Source organism: Argentina silus, assembly GCF_951799395.1.
Source record: "Argentina silus genome assembly, chromosome: 2".
Lineage (NCBI taxonomy): Eukaryota > Metazoa > Chordata > Actinopteri > Argentiniformes > Argentinidae > Argentina > Argentina silus.
In genome coordinates this window covers 13,131,893-13,150,989 of record NC_139656.1, presented here as the reverse complement: position 1 = coordinate 13,150,989, position 19,097 = coordinate 13,131,893, and the positions used below count along the sequence as shown (strand labels likewise).

The following is a 19,097-nucleotide window of genomic DNA, read 5'->3' as shown; positions in this document are numbered from 1 at the left end:
CGCATAATTTACGTACGACCAAAAAGTTTTTACAGTTGCAATGGCTGATATCGGGTGCGTGTACCTCGCGGCCATTCGATTTTCGTGTTCAAAGCAGAAATCGGAATAGTTATTTAGTTTTTGGAAAACCAGAATTGGCTCATTTTCTGATTTCTATTTTTGTTGGGGAGTCAAATAACAGTTCGGTGAAAACTGGCGTTGGCGGTGTTAAAGCTGTATAGCCTACCCACGACACTTGTCATTGGCCAAAAGCAAAGACAGCATCTCCTGCCCTAAAGTTTCCCTCATTCTCTCACATCAGAGGGATATAAACATGGTTGCAAAGTTAAGCTTTTGGTTAACATTTGGCTAAAATTGGAAAAATTACACAATATAATTATACAATAATTTACATTAACACATTCATCTTGAAAGATAGAGGAGAGAAGCGTTATCGGATTCCAAAGAGATTAAATATAGAGTTCAGGCCTATAGCCTCATCCTCTTTGTAGTCCCACTTAACATTACTTTTTTCTTGAGATATTTATTTCAAAACGTTAAATGATTAGCCTATCCATCAGAAAACAGTTGACCAAGCCCAGGCCTTATGTGCCATGAGAATAGAGAGGGGCTGCACTAGCATCATCAGGCATTTCATTGTTTCTCCGGTTGTCAGCCAAAGTTTCGCTTCATCTTCTTACCGCCTTGTTTGGAATTGAATGCATTTAATGGGCTACCATTTGCGTTCAACTCTTAACAATATTACTGCTGCGAGCTGAAAGTGCAAATCTGTTGGAACATGCATGCCTCTCCTTATCATAACATTGTCACCAATTGAGGAGTATTGTGGAGATTTTGGGGTTATCTCCATAAGGCCAATGGGCATGGCTGTTATTATTAAATCAATCATAACTAGAAAAATAAGTTCCAGAAGAAACTTTGTGGGCTTGCAAAGTCTTATTTTGGTACTGTAAAAGGTTTAAAGATGTTTCGATAGATAGATTTGCTGGGTAGTTGAAAGAAAGTGAGATTGTCTTGTCATGGTAGCGGATAAAGTTAGAGATGATTTGGTTGGCTGGTTTGATGGATAGAATGTTAGATAGTTAGGATGAGCTAGGGGTAGTTCAATGGAGTGGTTAGAGAGTTGGTTAGTTGAGTGGTTGGGAGTGGCAAAGTTGGTTGGTTAACCGGATGAGAGTTTTTGGAGTTACAAAAAGCTTAATAGTTTAAAAAGTTGAATAGGTATCAGATGCACCATGTCACAAAGCAAAAGTAATCTCAAACTGATTTCATGAACATGACAATGAGTTCAGTGTTCTCCAGTGGCCTTCCCAGTCACCGGATCTGAATCCAATAGAACACCTTAGTGACCTTTGGAATGTGGTAGAACGGGAGATTCACAGCTTGAAAGTGCACCTGAAAAATCTGCAGGAATTGTGTGATGCAATCATGTCATCATGGACCAGAATCTCAAAGGACAGAATCTTGTGGAATCAATGCCACGAAGAATTGAGGCTGTTTTGAGAGCAAAGGGATGGCCTACCCAGTATTAGTATAGTGTTTCTAATAAAGTGCTCAGTGAGTGTATATACAACATATAATTGTATGATAATCAGTGAATTTAAGAATCTTATAATCAATATATACAACCTATAGTTGTGTGTTGAACAGTAGTTAAAGGTTGTTATGAGTCTATGTAGAAACTACAACTCAGAAGTAGGGAAGTCTGTGTCTTGAGAAACAGGAACCTCTGCGGAGCCAGCAAGAAACACCTTGCGAAGTCGGCAGTACGAGTGGAAAGTATCCAAAAAGACTAGCACAAACATGTTGACGTCTTAGACCTTATGATTGATTTGTAATAGGATGTAATGACCAAATAAGAGAGACATTATGATAGATGGTCTAGAGCACCAATGAGAAGGTTTTTCAGTGTACAACGAGTGTTGTAAAACTCTGAATGGTCAAATATTGTGTGATGTTGATAAATAGGAGAGAGGGTGATAAGAAGTGATGATTTAGAGAAGTAGAGGGAACCTTTCGACTGAATGACAAGCATGCTGTGTCAACTGTTTTTTAGAAATGTTTGCTAATTTATTAAAAATAAAAAACTGAAATATCACAATTACATAAGTATTCAGACCCTTTGCTATGACACTCGAAATTGAGCTCAGGTGCATCCTGTTTCCATTGATCATCCTTGAGATGTTTCTACGACTTGGATGGAGTCCACCTGTGGAAAATTCAATTGGTTGGACATGATTTGTAACGGCACACACCTGTCTATATAAGGTCCCACAGTTGACAGTGCATGTCAGAGCAAAACCAGGCAACGAGGTCGAAGGAATTGTCTGTAGACCGCCGAGACAGGATTGTGTCGAGGCACAGATCTGGGGAAGGGTACAAAAAAAATGTCTGCAGTATTGAAGGTGCTTCAACGAAGTACTGAGGAAAGGGTCTGAATACTTTTGTAAATGTGATATTTCTGTTTTTTATTTTTAATAAATTATCAAACATTTCTAAAAACCTTTTGGCTTTGTCATTATGGGGTATTGTGTGTAGATTAATGAGGGGGAAAAAATATTTAATCCATTTTGGAATAAGGCTGTAACATAACAAAATGTGAAAAAAGTGAAGGGGTCTGAATACTTTCCAAATGCACTGTATTTGCCAATCATTCTATCTACGAAATTTGACGAGGTCCCCCAGCCTAGGCTGTGTTACAGATTCCAGAGGAGAGGTCAGCTTGCAGAAAGATCTTCAACTTCCACAAAGACCAAAGACAAGAACAAGGACCCTGGACGGAAGACACAGACTTCGAGCCGATAGGGAGGCTAGGCAAGCCAGGCCAGCTAATAAAATAATTTTTATTATGATTTTTTCATTTTAAAGAAGAACTGTTGATTTGATTTATTAATTTGATCAAGACAAGCTGTATCGCTGTTTACCCTTTCCTGCTGAAATGTCTAATAAATTCCTGAAACCTGCAATTAAAGTGACGACAATCTCGACAATCCCTTCTTCTCCCTGGGGGAGACGAGCTCCCCTGAGCGAAGTAAGAAAGCTTATTCTTGGAGAATGGAAAAGTTAGGAGAATGGAAAAAGTTAGCATACATCAAGGTTCTAATAGGTTGCTCTAGCTGAAATTCTGTAAAGACATGCTCTTCATCACTGACATGTAAGCTTGTTGCAGACCACTAATTTGTGAAATAAAAAAAATAAAAATGGATAAATGGATAAAAGAAAGTTCAGCCCACACCCAGAGTGGCAACAGAACATTGTACTGGTACTACAAATGAAGCCCCTGCTGTTGGGACCAGCTGCTCAGGTCATACAGGTATGACCAGCAGTTCTGATGCTAGCTGTAGCTCTACTGGTGCTGCCAGCCAAGCTGCCATCAGTATGGACAGTGATGACGAAGCAGCCCAAGAGGCACAGACCCCTGCCCCAGGAAAACACCAAATTGACAGGGAGATTGGAGTCTCAAAGAGACGCAAATATAACAAAGACTATATTACTATGGGGATCACTTACACTGGGAGTAAGGACTTCCCTCAGCCTCAGTGTGTCATGTGTGCCCAGGTTCTGTCTAATAACGGTTTGAAACCTTCCCTCTTGCGCAGACATTTAGAAACGAAACATGACCATTTGAAAAACAAGCCACGGGAGTTTTTTGAGCGCCAATTGAGACAACTTTCTAACACCAAGAAATGTCTAACAGCGACAGATACTATTAATAAGGCAGGTCTAGAAGCGTCTTACATGGTCAGTTATAGAGTGGCTAAGTCAGGCAAGCCTCACACTATTGTGGAGGACCTCATTGTCCCCGCTGCTATGGACATGGCTGAGAAAATGTTGGGGGGAAAGGCCAAACGGACTTTTCGGAAAATGCCGTCATCAGACAACACTGGAACACGACGCATCAGTGGCATGTCAGCAGACGTTTTGAAACAGCTACTACTTCACATACAAGCCAGTGAATTCTATGCATTACAGTTGGACGAATCAACTGACGAATCAACATCTTTGCCTTATTGATTTCACCACAGTGAATACAGCCAACTAGTCTGATCCAGTCATCCACGTATTTTGCCAGCTACAACTGCTTCGTAGTGGTGGAGATAGCAGTGATGATTGCCTCGATGTCCTGTCTTCGTGGAACAACTAGCTAGCTAATGTAGCTTCTGTAGCTCCATTGGTAGTTAAAACAACTACCTACTTAGCTAGCTACATCCAACGTTAACGATCCGTTAACTCCAAGTATTGATACCGTAGGCTCGTTAACCTACTTTAACCCTTTTATAGATAGATAGACAGATAGACAGATAGATAGTTTAAGTTAGGCGATATATATTTTTTATTTTATTAAAAAATAATAATAATCTGAAATTGTGCATACAAATTATTTCAAACAATTACCTTCACATATCTAATTTAAAAAGTTTATCACTTAAATATGTACACACGCCATAGTTTATGTGAAGAATAAAACAAAATCGCAAATCGCAATGCCTGATCACTGGGAACGGAAAGTATGCTGGCCACCATGCTTCGTTATTCAGACCTCCCAAGTACACCAGCAGAACTAGTATTTAACGGACTTGAGCTTGGAACGGCACATGATCACATGACTGCGACTATCCATACTTGGTATACACTAGATAGAGCGCAAGAACGCGTTTTGGAACATACCACAGATTCCTAATTTTAGGTTGCTGCTAGTGCAGCTACTCAACGTCTATGCTTGCAACGTAAAAAGTTGATGAATCTCACGCTGGTCCACGGACGTGAATTTCACGACTGTGAGAGGGTTGTGCTCTGAATAAACAAACGAGAATTCTAACAAAGCTCTGAATTTTCGAACGGCCAAAGAGCACTCAGATTGCGCAGTGACACTCGAATAAACAAACGCACACTAGGTGTTTCAGATTCACGAGCATATTTCCAGAAATTGTTACTCTATCAGATTTATCAAAAGGCACTGCATGCTATATATCCAGTGATAAAATAACTGCAGCTATATGAAATACATTATTCCATAAAACTAGCATCTAAAAATGTCAGACATATCGCAATGCACATATTTTGGGGCCACTGTATAGCTTCTCTTCACTCTATGAAAACACTACGTTTTCCCTGCAGTACTGAGACCTTCATTGGCATCATGTAAACTACCTTTGTATAATGTGTGTGTGCCCTGTCTGTATTTGCGTATACTTTAATTCACTTAACCTTACTTTACATGGTGTAGTAAACTACGTATCAGCAACTTTACAATTACCTTGCATGTTGCAAGTGAGTGGATGATGTGCAATGTAATTTTAGATAATGCATGCAGTATAACAATGGTAAGCATCAGTCATAAATTGATTACACACAGACCAGTGACTTTAACATTATGCGCATTTAATTAGATAAGGAGATCATCTCTCATGTGGGACATCTTAAGTCTGTCTGACGCATTAATGAGGTTAAGTACATAGATCAATATATACATTAACTTACTAAGACTGCAGAAAATGGTTGCATACAACATGAAATGTCTCAGCCAGCCAAATGTTAGAGCAACATACAATCCCGGTTTTATGTCTGAAGAGATGTGTTGCAAAAGCATGTAATTGATGTCAAGGGAGAAACCAAATTCACATTTCAAGTTAGTCCTGTTAAGGTGTCCTCATTGAAATATGAGATGGCATTGCATGTTTCAGAAGGCACAACATGGGGGATGCAACTGTTCTTTATTCCTAATAAACGTCAGTGTAGTAAAAACAATAAATAGAAATATGACTTAATCTCGTCACAAGGCAGTGCTGAAAGACAGTCTGCAATTAAACAAACAATCTGTCCCACAACCCTTAATTCGTTGAAACATCTTTTGTGTTGTGACAAGTATACAGACATGTTGCAAGACATGCATGAGAGCTTGATGATAACACACAATAAATTCTTAATGACTCCTTACTGTGCCAACAGGAACTACCAATACAGCATTTTCTTGACTATATATTGAGTGCCATCCTGAACTAAAAAGGTTATAATCAGTGCTCTCGTTCTGCAGCTTGGCATAGTTCATCATAACTAGCCAGAGCAAACAACAAACATCTCAGTTCAAGTTCAATTCCTGTGATACAATGTGGGCGAACCAGGTACCCGTAGCTCTCAAGTGTTTCTCTTGGTTTGGATGAGGAGGTCTCTCTGCAGGTCTGCCTCCAGACTCCCCGCCCCTGCCTTGTTGCCGGGGGGGTCGGTGACCAGGGTCAGCTTGTTGAAGACTCCGCGGCCAAAATAGTCAGCCACCACAGAGAAACCGTCATTAGAGCAGCGTAGCTGCAACATGTAGAGAGGCAGTTAGCCCTGATATGAAAGTACACACTAGCTATAAGAATATTATAACAGAAAGAATATTATTTTATATTCAATCACCTTTTCTCTCATAGTTAATTAGAAAGCAATCTTTAGACATTGCTACTGTATACCTATTGCTATAGTTATACATAATGCCAATAAGGCATATTAGAGAGAGAGAGAAATTAGGAAAGTAATGAGGGTGTTTCTGTTTTAGTCAACTCCTCAGTAGTTACCATAGGAGATAAGACAACACACGAGAAGAAAGATGAGACACTAAGGCAGGATATGGAGTGCATATCTATTCACCTGTCTGGTGAAGTGGTCGTGCAGGTCACGTTTTTGGTCCTGGGCACGCAACATGTCCATAACTTTGCGGTTTTCTGGTGTGCAGGTGGGACACTCGGCCTCGCTCTCAGCGTAGCTCTCAAAACAGTGCTGGTGGAAGGAGTGACTGCACAGGAAGTGAACTGAAGGCAACTCGAGAGGGCTGTTGCACATACTGCATTTCGTCTTCTGGAAAATCTTTGCACTGAGAGAGAAGAGAGGATGAGAAAACTGACTAAATAGTGTCAATGCAGAAGGTCTTTGTTTGTGGTGGTAGAAGCAGGGTTCAATTTCAAAAGATTTAACCCTTTTAAAAAGTGGTTCTCTACACATCCATCAAAACCTTAATCCAAGACAGTTAGAAGCAACATCATCCTAACAGCGCCTATATCCTCCCCCATGTAGTGCAGAATGACTATCTTGGGGAATTTGGGTCCCCTTAGACCAGAGGGAAAAGTGCCCCCTGCTTGCCCCCCTCAAAAAGGAGCATCTTGAGGTAGGGGCTTGAGTTTGTATAATGACTGGGCGCTAGGGGTAGTTTATTTGTGACTGGGTGCTGGTGATGTGTTTAACCTGCTCCTAAGCTCTTGGATCTCGGTGCGGAGGTGGGCTGTCTCCTCGCGGTACTGGCTGATTTTGCGTTCGTCCTCCTCGATTTGCTGGCTCTCCCTCTGCAGCTTGTTGATCAGGTAATCCTTGATGACGGACAGTGTGGCTGTAGAGTTGTGCGCAAGCGTCTGCACGACTGTGGTAACACATGCATGCACACAATCAAACACAAACACACGCTTAGCAACATGAGTTACAACAGCATGTAACTGAGGAAGGACATGGAGGTAACAAAGTGCTAGGAGTTTAGAACTCTGAGAGCGACTAACAAGAATCTGTGGGTGAGGTCATAATGAATCTGTGGGTGAATCTGTGGGTGAGGTCACATTATGTCTGATGGTCGATGCTGTAGTGCATGTAGTAATGTAACATTGTGTGATCCAATTAAGTTTCTGTAGAACTGAATATGGCCACTGGTTCACCTAAGAGGGGAGGCATGAGGTTGTTTTGGTCGATATGCTGCAGGACTTCGCTGATGTAGGCTTTGCAGTCTTCCTCTTTCCGGGCAAAGTAACCCAGCGCCTGCTCCCACAAACATACTTCCTGGTCACCGTAGCGCTTGCAGGCCTCCACCACTTTGCCATACTCCTCATTTTGCATGTGGTAGTGCATAATCTGCTGGTACCTATAGAGGATCATCACCAGTACCATCCAAATGAAATATCAATGTACAATAACACACAACTCATTGTTTCCTTCTTGCTTTTTTCTCATGAATGACACAAACTACAATCTGTAAGTTATATAGTTATAGTATACAGCCTAGGACCCATAGCTTTAGACAGACGAGCAGACTGACTTACAGCTTGCCCTTCTCGTAAAGGTACAGGACCCCTTCTTTGAAGTTGTGCATCTGGCACAGGACCAGGGCCTTGTCAAAAATGGTGTTATCACTTCTCAGCAAGGACAGTGCTGCCCCCTGGAGGACCTTTTTCCTCTGCCAGACAAAACATAAACAGAAAGGTGAGACAACCAACTAAAACATTTCCTTACACTGTGACCAGACAAAACAACTGGACACGTGGTTTCCTGTATCAATGAAATTACAAGGTAAATAGAGGTATCCATACTGAGAACCCCATCTAAAAAAATACATATAGGATGTAGATGTATGTCTTATATAGAGCCCTGAGCAATTCTTGGTCAGCGTGTATTTCACTCACCTCTGGGTCCTGTCCATGTGCCCAGTCTTGCAGCCGTAGCTCCAGCAATGTATCGTACACCCCCTGAGAAGAGAAGGGTTCAACCTCGATCATGTGTTCAAGGAAGGCCCTTAGCTCCCGAGGGTTATTAGCGAAGATAGGGATAAACTCCTCGGAGTTGGCCTGTGAGATGAAAAGAGAGAAGAGGAGGATGTACAGCCATTCAATACCACATCTTCTCACCTCTAAGCTGGGGCTTATTCAATAATATGTTGCAGATAAAAGTGAAATGTGGCACTATAATAACACAATTCAATTTCACCACGAAACATACTTAAAATGTTCATCCTTATTTGTGGCATTTATCATTCATATCATTATTGTACAGTAAGTAATATCAATATCATCAGTGGTATTATCACCACTGTCTATGCTTTTTGCAGAACAAAATGTAAACAGTTTAATTATTAAAAACAGATTTAAGTCACACGGCTGGAGCTGGTCTGGATGGCTCACCTTGTTGGATGTGCCCCTGTCCAGGCTGTCCCTGTCTGTGGCGTCTCTGCTGGGCTGGTAGTCCGTACACAGGCCCTTCAGCAACAGAGTGGTGCCCTCGGGGACGTGGTGCATCAGAGTCTTGCCATAGCGCTTCATGTTGCTCTCGGCCTGATTGAAGGGCAGGCGCCCAATGTAACGGAGGGCTTCCTGGTAGTTCTGTTGACATAAGGCAAGACATTTGTTAATTTGCTTTTTATCTTGATCTCAAATTTGGCTTTGACAACGATTGGTTGTAAATGCACATTTGTTCACTCAGAATTTGATTTGAACAATTGAATAACAATTTATCAATGTTGTTAATATTGACTAAGGCAACAATATCTCCTAAATAAATCACTTGTTCCTTCATAAATTTGTGACCCAATATTACTTGAAACTAATGATGCCATTGCTGAAAAAAAGGCTTGCTCCAATCCTCATTTCAATATTGAGTACAGAATGTGTGGAACCCAGTCTCTATCTACCCCCGATGGCTAGATGCAATCTCTTTAACCTTGAGGTCTTCCAGCTGTATCTTTAGGTACCACTCATGGTGCATGTGTCTCTCTGCAAGAAAGACAGCATGGCTGTGGTAGCCGGCTTGACGCAGCACCTTGATGGCGATTTCCACTTCAAAGTGGACCTCACTCTCACTGCTCTGAAGGGAAGAAATGGCAGGAAGGAGAGATGTTCAAACACTGAGAAATGTGCATTATATCATAATCATACACAGTAAAGTGGTTGTTTGACAGGAAATAAAGTATGATGTGTTCCAATTGGATACATTTAGGTAGTACTTGAACAAGGGGTGTATAATCAATTGCTGATGCTTCAGACCCTTGTGTCTTTGTGCATGTTTCCCAGTTATGCTGACCTTGATGAACTCTTCCAGCTTGGAGCTGTCCTTCAGCTTGGTGTAGCAGTTGAGCAGCAGTGTGGTGTGGTCTGGATTGGCCAGAGACTGTCTGTGCAAAGCCTGCAGGTAGGCTGTCAGGTTGTGAATCCGCTGAGCATCCAGGAACTTCCGGATCACATACGAAGGCTCCAACTTCCCAATAGTGCTGAAAGAGGTGGTTGTGTTTTAATACTAAGTGCTCACCCAAGGGACTAGCCAAAGGCTGCTTGTATCCAACATAATGTCAGCTAGAATTGATTGGACTAAATCAAGCTGACTGTCATTACTTTCCAAACTAGTTTACATCAACATGGAACAAAACATACAAAGAGACATTCAAATAATTATTAAAGACCATTTTCATTATGTATCAACAAATATACAGTACACAGTAAAACATTTTTTTATTATTGTTGATGTTAAAACAGTAATTTCCATAATACTAATACTTTACTTCAAGATCACAATGGTTTAGACTGGCAATGCTTTCCTTTCAAGATATAAACGTGGTTAAAAAGTACTGTACTCTATTTGACCCTCAAGTGAGACCTTACCGGATGTACTGTTGAATGGCTCCATCATGGTCTCCCTTCATGTATAGATGGTCGCCATACTGCCTGAAGATCTCTGACAGTCCGTCGCTGTCCAGGTGCTGGCTCTTAGCCAGGTTGATTGCCATCACAAACAGGTTCTTCTTGAAGAGCATCTAAGGACAGAAAAAAGCATAGTTCTTCAGTTTATTGATTCTGAGTGAGTTTGTCAAGCCCGGGGAATGCGATGTACACAGTACATTGGATGATATTTTTCCACACAAGAAAGATTTCTAAAAAGTAAGACAAGAATAAAGCAAGACAGCTAAAACATCTTAATGGTAATGGCAAAATATGTAGTTGTCCCTTTCTACACAGCTTTCTCAGTCCACCTGCTGATTAAGCCTTTTAAAAAGTGTACATATTTCCTTCCTACAGTGCGTCTGGGGGAAGGGGAGAAATGTCAGTGGCTTTTAGTCTCACCTCCAGCTTGGTCTGTGTGTCTTTCTCCTGCAACACAAACATCTTGCCATCTCGCGTCAGAATGTAGAAGGAGCCCCATTCCGCCAGCACGTCTATGATGTCGTCAAAAGAGGCACTATATGCAATGAATTTGTTGTCCAGGTCATAGATAGTCAGGATCTGCTTCTCGGACGGAGACGTCTCTCTGCTCCCAAATCCAGGCCTGAATACAGAACCCCAGTAGACATGGTCAGATGAAAATATTCATTTAATTTGATGGTATTTGTGTACATATTGGTTTCATCATTCAGAAATTATAACACTTTATGCATGGTCCCCCTGGTTCAGGGTACCCAAAAGTTATGGGACAGATTTATCAATGTACAAATCAAGCACTGGTTGTCTTCTCTGGTGATGCTCTGCCAGGCCTGCAGCCATCTTCAGTTGTATTGAGGTATTTTTGCATGTTAAATTGGATTTAAATCTGAAGATTGACTTGCCAGTCAAGACCTTTCCACTTTTTGGCCCTGAAAAACTCCCCTGTTGCTATGGCAGTATTTTTTTGGGTATGATGAAGCGCTATGCAATTAATTTGGAGGCATTTGCTTGTACTTGAGCGAACAATGTTTCTGTACATTTAATAATACATTCTGCTGCTGCTGTCAGCAGTTACATAATCCATTAAGACAAGTGTGGGGGGACATGCAGCGTTCGGCCTGTAGAGGGTGCTACAGGACCGTGGCCAGGGTACGGGAGCGAGGTTTTGTCGCACACCTGTTGCGAATTAAACCTTGTTACCGGAGGGCGTAAGATGTGTGTGCCTCTGCTTTTCAGGAGGAGAGTGGCGGAGAAGACGGAGGGCTGGAGACACACAGGCTGAAAAGTCACGGAACGAAAGAGACGCCAGATACACGGAGACTGGAAAGACACCAAGACCAAAGAATTACTAACCAATAAACGGGATTGATTCCCAGAACATTACCTCTGTGTCCGGACCCTGTTACAACAAGTTAGTCAGTTCTAGTGGCAACTATACATGCCCAAACATTAACACCTCCTCCATCATGTTTCACAGATGAGGTGGTATGCTGTAAATCTTGGGCAGATCCTTTTTTCTCCAAACATTCTACTTGCAATCAATCACTTTTCCAGACCTCTGCAGGCTTTTAGGTACTTTTTTGCGTGGCCATCCTGTAATGTAAGTGGCCATCCTTTTTGAGGATAAATAGTGGTTTGCACCTTGCAGTGAAGCGCCTGTACGTATTCCGCTGACTGGCGACAGATTCAGAGGATGGTAGTCTCTGATACATTCACACCTATCTCCTGGAGAGATCAGTGGAACAGTTGTTTTGTGTTTTTTTCTTAACTATGGTGAGCAATCTTCGGTCATCCATTGTAGAAGTCTGCCTTGGCCGACCAGCCCGTTTGCGATTGCTGAGGTCACCAGTGCTTTTTCTTCTTTTTAACGATGTTCCAAACTGTTGATTTTGGTGTGTTATGTTTCTGATCGTTTTTTTCAGCATAATAAAGGCTTCCTTGACTTTCATTGACACCGCTTTGGTCAGACACCAATAGTAGACTCCAAAGGCAAACACAAAGCCTAGAATCAATACTAGACATTGACAGCTCTCCTATGCCTGCACAAATGATGTGACGGAACACACCTGACTTAACAGAAACACCTGTCAAGCCAATTGACCCATTACTTTTGGGTACCCTGAAATAGGAGGACTATGCATAAAAAGTGTTGTAATTGCTGAATGGTGAAACCAATGTGTGCACAAATACCATCAAATAAAAGCTGAGAATCTCTACTTTAATCTCACAGTAATTGTTTGATTTCCAGAGACAAAAGAAGACAAAATACTTCACTGTCCCATTACTTACGCAGGGCACTCTCTCACCATATCAGAGTCAAGTAGTATTGAAACAGTATAAAACATAGATAATTCTGATGTTCACTCACAACAGGACCTGAGGAGATTCGCTTTGAACTCTGATAGGGCTCATTTTAAAATCATCAGCATTCAAGTACATTTTTGATTTTAGGCATTCCAAAACATGACCACCATGACTTCATCTGGTTCAACATTGATCATTCTGGTCAAGAGGGCAGATATTCATGTTTGTTGTTTTTTAAAGGGTTGGGCAAAAAGGGGTAACTCAGTTCCAGAAGAGCTGCAAGTGTGCAGACTTTTGTTCTACACTGAAGACCATGGAATGCCACTTGGCAACGCGAACTTTAAGAGTAAAATAATGTGAAATACTGCTGCGTTGGGCTTGATTTATTTGAGCCTGGTACAATGGAACCAATCGAATAATCCTTAAGTGCAAACTCCAAGCTAAATCAAGCATACCTGAAATACTTTAAACTATTTTACATATGTAACTGACCACGGTCTGATTAGTGCATGCAAGGGTTTTCCTTACTTGTTCGGCGACTTGGTGTCCTTAGTGAGAAGCAGGAGGTAGCCTCTGTGCCAGTGGGCCAACAGCTTGTGCCCGTCGAAAGCAAAGCAGGGCCCTCGCTCATCGGGCTGGTACAGGTACACACACTCATCCCCTGCCACGATGAACTGGGAGTCCTGCAAGGGGTCAGTGAGAGAGGAGCAGCGCAGTGCACAGCCATGTGTGTCCAGCTCCAGTTTAGGGTACTCCTTCACTGACAGTGTGTAGCACTGACGATGGGGGAAAACAAAATCAAGTCAATGCATTGCGCTATGGGAAAGTAACATGAGTAGCTGGGCTAGTGACAATTCCATTTGAATTCAGGAGATGTATTGAAAGATCCTTATTGAAAATGAAATGCACTATTTAGAGTTTCTATTAGTCTCCTGAAATTACTGGATTAAAGAGGAATTGACCCCAATCCTGATGGTAAGGAGGACTTCACTTATCATGACATCATAAAATGTACAGTACTTACATGGACTTTTTCCAGAGTGGCAACAAATAGGTGAGTGATCTTGCCCGCTTGACGGAAAGCAAGGCCTGTGATTGGACAGGTGCCCTCGTGCAGAGTCAGAGTTTTACTGTGTCTGTCCCTGGTGATGTCCCCCTTTGTCAACACCACACTGCCATCTGTGAAGCCTGCAAGCACACAGGATCTGTGGTTATTCTGACAAGGAAGCAAACAAATGTCAAACACTACTGTATTGTTTTGTATTTCATGATGTCAAAATGTCACTTACCAATGGCCATGAAGTTGAGGTTCTCATGCACACTTATGCAGGACACTTCTGTGGGTTTATTCCCAGGAATTGCTGGGAATATTCTGGTACATAGAGGATTCCCACTGTCTCTCTTGTCTGGATTCCATACCTTGACCTATAAAATGCAGATTTATTTTCTCATATTTGTAGTTACAAATCCTAACTCCTTTAGTTTACAGCATGTGCAAATGGTATAACACTTACCAAGGGGTTAATTCCTTGCTCATCCTGTCCGACTGAGACTAGAATACTGTGCTGTTTGAGTTGGTATAGGTGTGTCACCCGCAGCTTGTAAGCCTGAAAGGATGTCAACTGCAGGGAGCGTGTCAAAAACCAGATCTGACCGTCCATATGTAATTTTTCCTTAGTCAAGGCTAAACATCAATGGGGATGAGGTGGGATGTTGAAGGGAATAGGGACAGAGGGAAAAACAGAAAAGATCCAGCTGATTGATTGCTGTGCAGCTTTATGAAAGATTTGTGTTTCTCAGTGCACTGTCAACACTATTTCTATGGTCAATTATTTGGCCCCAGGTCCCAGACTCAGACAGATAATAACTGTACCTGGCAACATTTCCAATAATTTAGCTCAATGACTGTAAAAGAATGGACACACTGAAATCTGACGTCACCTGATTCATTCAACAAACGCCCACAGAACGTGTTCAGCATTCGCTCACGTCTAGAACAACGTGTGAGCCAAAGGCAGCTCCTAGGAAGCCCAAGGCAGGTCTCTGCCAAACGAGCACATGCGCACTGAGTTTCCAAGATGAGAAACACAGGAGAACACGCCTCAGCCCTCAGTCAGCAACCATCAATGCCAGCAACAGAAACAGACACAGCACATTATTCAGCTGATAAAACAATACCCACATGTAGATAATCTGCAGTAACCTTAATGGATAGCATACATTGTTATTTTGATTGTATTATTTTTCTGACATTTACTTATTGCCCTGATGGAAACCCTTAATGTAATTTATTCCGATTCTGTGCAAGACAATAGCCTAGCTGTTGAAAATATACCAAGCGATTAGTTTCAATATGGTCACGATATTTCATCAACTTTATTGTCAATCCCATCTACTATACCTGATTTTATTCTTGATGTAGCCTAATCATATCGAAGTTGACTCAAATTGTGATGATTTGAGAAATTAATTAACACTGTTTGATCCAAATCACATTGAAAGGACAGTAAAAGTTGCATTACACTTATAGAAAGCGTTATCCCACAGAAAACATGGTATCCAAACAGAGTGCTCAGCGTAAGTAATGGGACACTTTTGGTGGTCTAAAATAGGGGGACTGTCTATAAAGTGTAATTTCTGAATAGTGAAACCAATATGTACACAAATACTATTAAATAAAGGCTGAGTATCTCTACTTTAACCTCATAGTAATTGTTTGATTTCAAATCCAAACTTTTGGAGTGCAGATGTAATATTAAGTTGTGATCAGCTGCATACATCTATGAGTGAAGGCCCAGGACACAGACTTCTCTCTTTCTTCTATTCATTCTGGATAAGCTGATAACCATGGATATTTCAGGTGTGAAACAGCGACGACTAGCGGCTGAAGGTAACATGTTCAACACTGGCTGGTTCTGATCACAAAATTAATTTGTAATATTTATAATAACATTTTATTGTTATTTTAGATCTGAATCATATTATTTTACGCTATAAAAAGTATCACATCAGATTCAGTGATGACATTGGTTTGGTCTTGGAATATGCAGTTCATATAGTGCCCTCTCTAAGACTTCTCCATCACGGTGGAGAACTCCACTGTGTCCACCTCCCAGACAGCAAAGAATCTTGGGGTGATCCTGGACAACGAACTGTCCTGTGAGGCTAACATCACCGCTCCTGTAGATTCTTCCTCTACAACATTCGAAGGATACGCCCATTCCTCACAAGAGAAGCAGCGCGCAACTCCTGATTCATCTCTCGCCTAGACTACTGCAACTCAATTCTGGCCAGGCTCCCTGCCTGCGCTATCAGACCTCTGCAGCTGATCCAGAACGCTGCAGCCCGTCTGGTGTTCAATCCCCCCAAATTCTCTCATGTCACCCCCCCTCCTCCGCACTCTTCACTGGCTCCCAGTAGCAGCTCGCATCAGAGTCAAGACCTTGGTGCTCACCTACAGAGCGGTAAAGGGAACAGCCCCTCCCTATCTGCAATCGATGGTCAGTCACCAAAACCTGGCCCAATCACTCCATTCTTCCACCTCTGCTGGCTGCTTGGCATTGCCATCTCTACGAGGATGTGGTTGCTCTGCTCAGCCATGGCTCTTCTGTCTTGGCGCCCCAGTAGTGGAATGAGCTTCCCACCACTGTCAGGACACCAGTCACTACCTATCTTCCGCAGTAGACTACAGACCCATCTCTTTAGGGTACACCTGGGATCTTACTCCTCAGACCTCTCCACCCCCTAACACCCTACATTACCGTGATAAAAAAAACCGGGAAAAAAACAAACGTTTCTTCCTTTCTCTAGCACTAGTTCTTATCGAAGGTTTTACTTACGATGACTGTTGTATAGTTGATTCACTTACTTAGACAAATGTACTTATTGTACAAAAAGTGGGGAAAAAGGTGCTAAATAACTTAAATGTAAATGTAATATAGTTCTATTTTTTACCCTTATTTATTTTTTTAAATGATATCCTTGGTTGCTTCCCTGTAAGGTTGATATGTCACTGTGATGGGTGAGTTGACAGGCGTGTGGCAAGCGCCATGGAGACGGATAGTCCGGCTAGGTAATTAGATACGCGTATGGCTAGGTAATTCCCTACAATCATTGGGTTATTCTATCGCTATTGTAAACTCGAGCATCTTGTGAGTTTGCTATCATTTGCTAGTGAAGTTATCTAACCAGCTAACTCGCCATTTGCTGTGACACAGACAGGGAGGGTTAAGACAGAGTAACAGAGGCTATGTTTACATCTACAAAATACTGAAAGGATATCTCCAAGAACGATGTGCCCCCGGCCTGAATCACAAGCTGATATGCCGACGGGGAGTACGAAGTTTTTCCCATTATCTCCAGGGTCCTTCACTATCTCTTTGTCAAAAAATACAAATCGCCTCCACTGTAAAAATGCAGCCATTTTCTTTGCACTAGCTCGCTGAAGAGATCATGTGATACCCCTCAGAAGTCATGTGAGAGAGTGAGTGAGTGTGTGTGTGAGAGAGAGAGAGAGAGTTCTTAAATGTTTGTTTTGGCAATGTAAATTAGTGGGCAATTCTGGCGGTACGGCTTGAAAGTTTGGCGGTGACATGACGGCTACGCCATTGAAATCCTCAATAAAACGTCCTATGAATTCTCTATGAATAATCACCACATAACACAACCATCAACTGAACATACACTTACCGGCCACTTTATTAGGTACACCTTGCTTGTCCGGGGTTGGACCCCTTTTGCCTTCAGAACTGCCTTAATTCTTTGTGGCATAGATTCAACAAGGTGCTGGAAACATTCCTCAGAGATTTTGGTCCATATTGACATGATAGCATCACATAGTTGCTGCAGATTTGTCGGCTGAACATTCATGATGCGAATCTCCCATTCCACCACATCCCAAAGGTGCTATATTGGATTGAGATCTGGTGAGTGTGGAGGCAGTGTCATGTTCAAGAAACCAGTTTGAGATTATGTGAGCTTTGTGACATGCCAATTGGTACTAAGGGGCCCAAAGTGTGCCAAGAAAATATCCCCCACGCCATTACACCACCACCACCAGCCTGAACGGTCGATACAAGGCAGGATGGATCCATGCTTTCATGTCGTTTATGCCAAATTCTGACCCTACCATCTAAATGTCGCAGCAGAAATCGAGACTCATCAGACAAGGCAACTTAGCTGACAGGAGTGGCTCCCGGTGTGGTCTTCTGCTGCTGTAGCTCATCTGCTTCAATGTTCGACGTGTTGTGCGTTCAGAGATGGTCTTCTGCATGCCTTGCTTGTAACGAGTGGTTATTTGAGTTACTGTTGCCTTTCTATCATCTCGAACCAGTCTGGCCATTCTCCTCTGACCTCTGGCATCAACAAGGCATTTTCGCCCAGAGAACTGCCGCTCACTAGATATTTTCTCTTTTTCGGACCATTCTCTGTAAACCCTAGAGATGGTTGTGCGTGAAAATCCCAGTAGATCAGCAGTTTCTGAAATACTCAGACCAGCCCGTCTGGCACCAACAACCATGCCACGTTCAAAGTCACTTAAATCACCTTTCTTCCCCATTCTGATGCTCGGTTTGAACTTCAGCAGGTCGTCTTGACCATGTCTACGTGCCTAAATGCATTGAGTTGCTGCCATGTGATTGGCTGATTAGATATTTGCGTTAATGTGCAGTTGAACAGGTGTATCTAATAAAGTGGCCGGTGAGTGTATGTACTGCATGTACATTACATTTACATTTATGGCATTTAGTAGACGCCTTTATCCAAAGCGACTTACAACAAGTACATTTGTCTAAGTGAGTGAATCATCTATCCATCAGTCATCATAAGAAAAAGTAATCTATGCTAGGACCAGGGGCTACTGGTAGTAATGGGCAGTAATGGCAGTAATGGGACAGTGAAGCACTTTTCTCCTTTTGGCTCTACTCCAGTTTAGATTTGAAATCAAACAATTACTATGAGGTTAAAGTAGAGATTCTCATCTTACTTTTATACATAGTCCATCTATTTCAGGCCACCAAAAGTAATAGGACAAATTAAGCATTCATGTTTAGTATTTGGTTGACAATCCTGCATGCAATAACCTAAAGTTTGCGACTCACTGACCCAACCAGACGCTGGGTATCTTCTCTGGTGATGCTAGGCCAGGCCTGTACTGCAGCCATCTTAAGTTGTTGTTTGTTTTGAGGTCAATTTGAATTTAAATCTGAAGATTGACTTGGTCAGTCAAGAACCTTGCCACTTTTTGGCCCTGAAGAACACTCTAGTTGCTACTGCAAATTGTCCGACTCCCCCACCTGCAACCAGCATGCCTCGCCTTCATTCAAGGCGATCAGTAAGGCAACTCAAACAAGCTCCTTGAATGCTTGAATGAAA

The 19,097-nt window shown here is 42.0% G+C and overlaps 1 protein-coding gene across 1 annotated transcript; it reads right to left on the bottom strand.

Moving 5' to 3' along the window:
- Positions 1-5,371: 5,371 nt before the first annotated feature.
- Positions 5,372-17,148, bottom strand: vps11 (VPS11 core subunit of CORVET and HOPS complexes; the record flags this gene model as incomplete). Its single annotated transcript, XM_083697481.1, has 16 exons — positions 5,372-6,303; positions 6,631-6,853; positions 7,222-7,393; positions 7,680-7,882; positions 8,061-8,194; positions 8,421-8,582; positions 8,916-9,113; positions 9,451-9,594; positions 9,811-9,997; positions 10,386-10,537; positions 10,845-11,046; positions 13,254-13,501; positions 13,750-13,913; positions 14,015-14,150; positions 14,240-14,388; positions 17,007-17,148. 16 exons carry the CDS (start codon positions 17,146-17,148, stop codon positions 6,136-6,138), a joined length of 2,784 nt encoding a protein of 927 aa, XP_083553607.1. The 3' UTR covers positions 5,372-6,135.
- Positions 17,149-19,097: the final 1,949 nt, after the last annotated feature.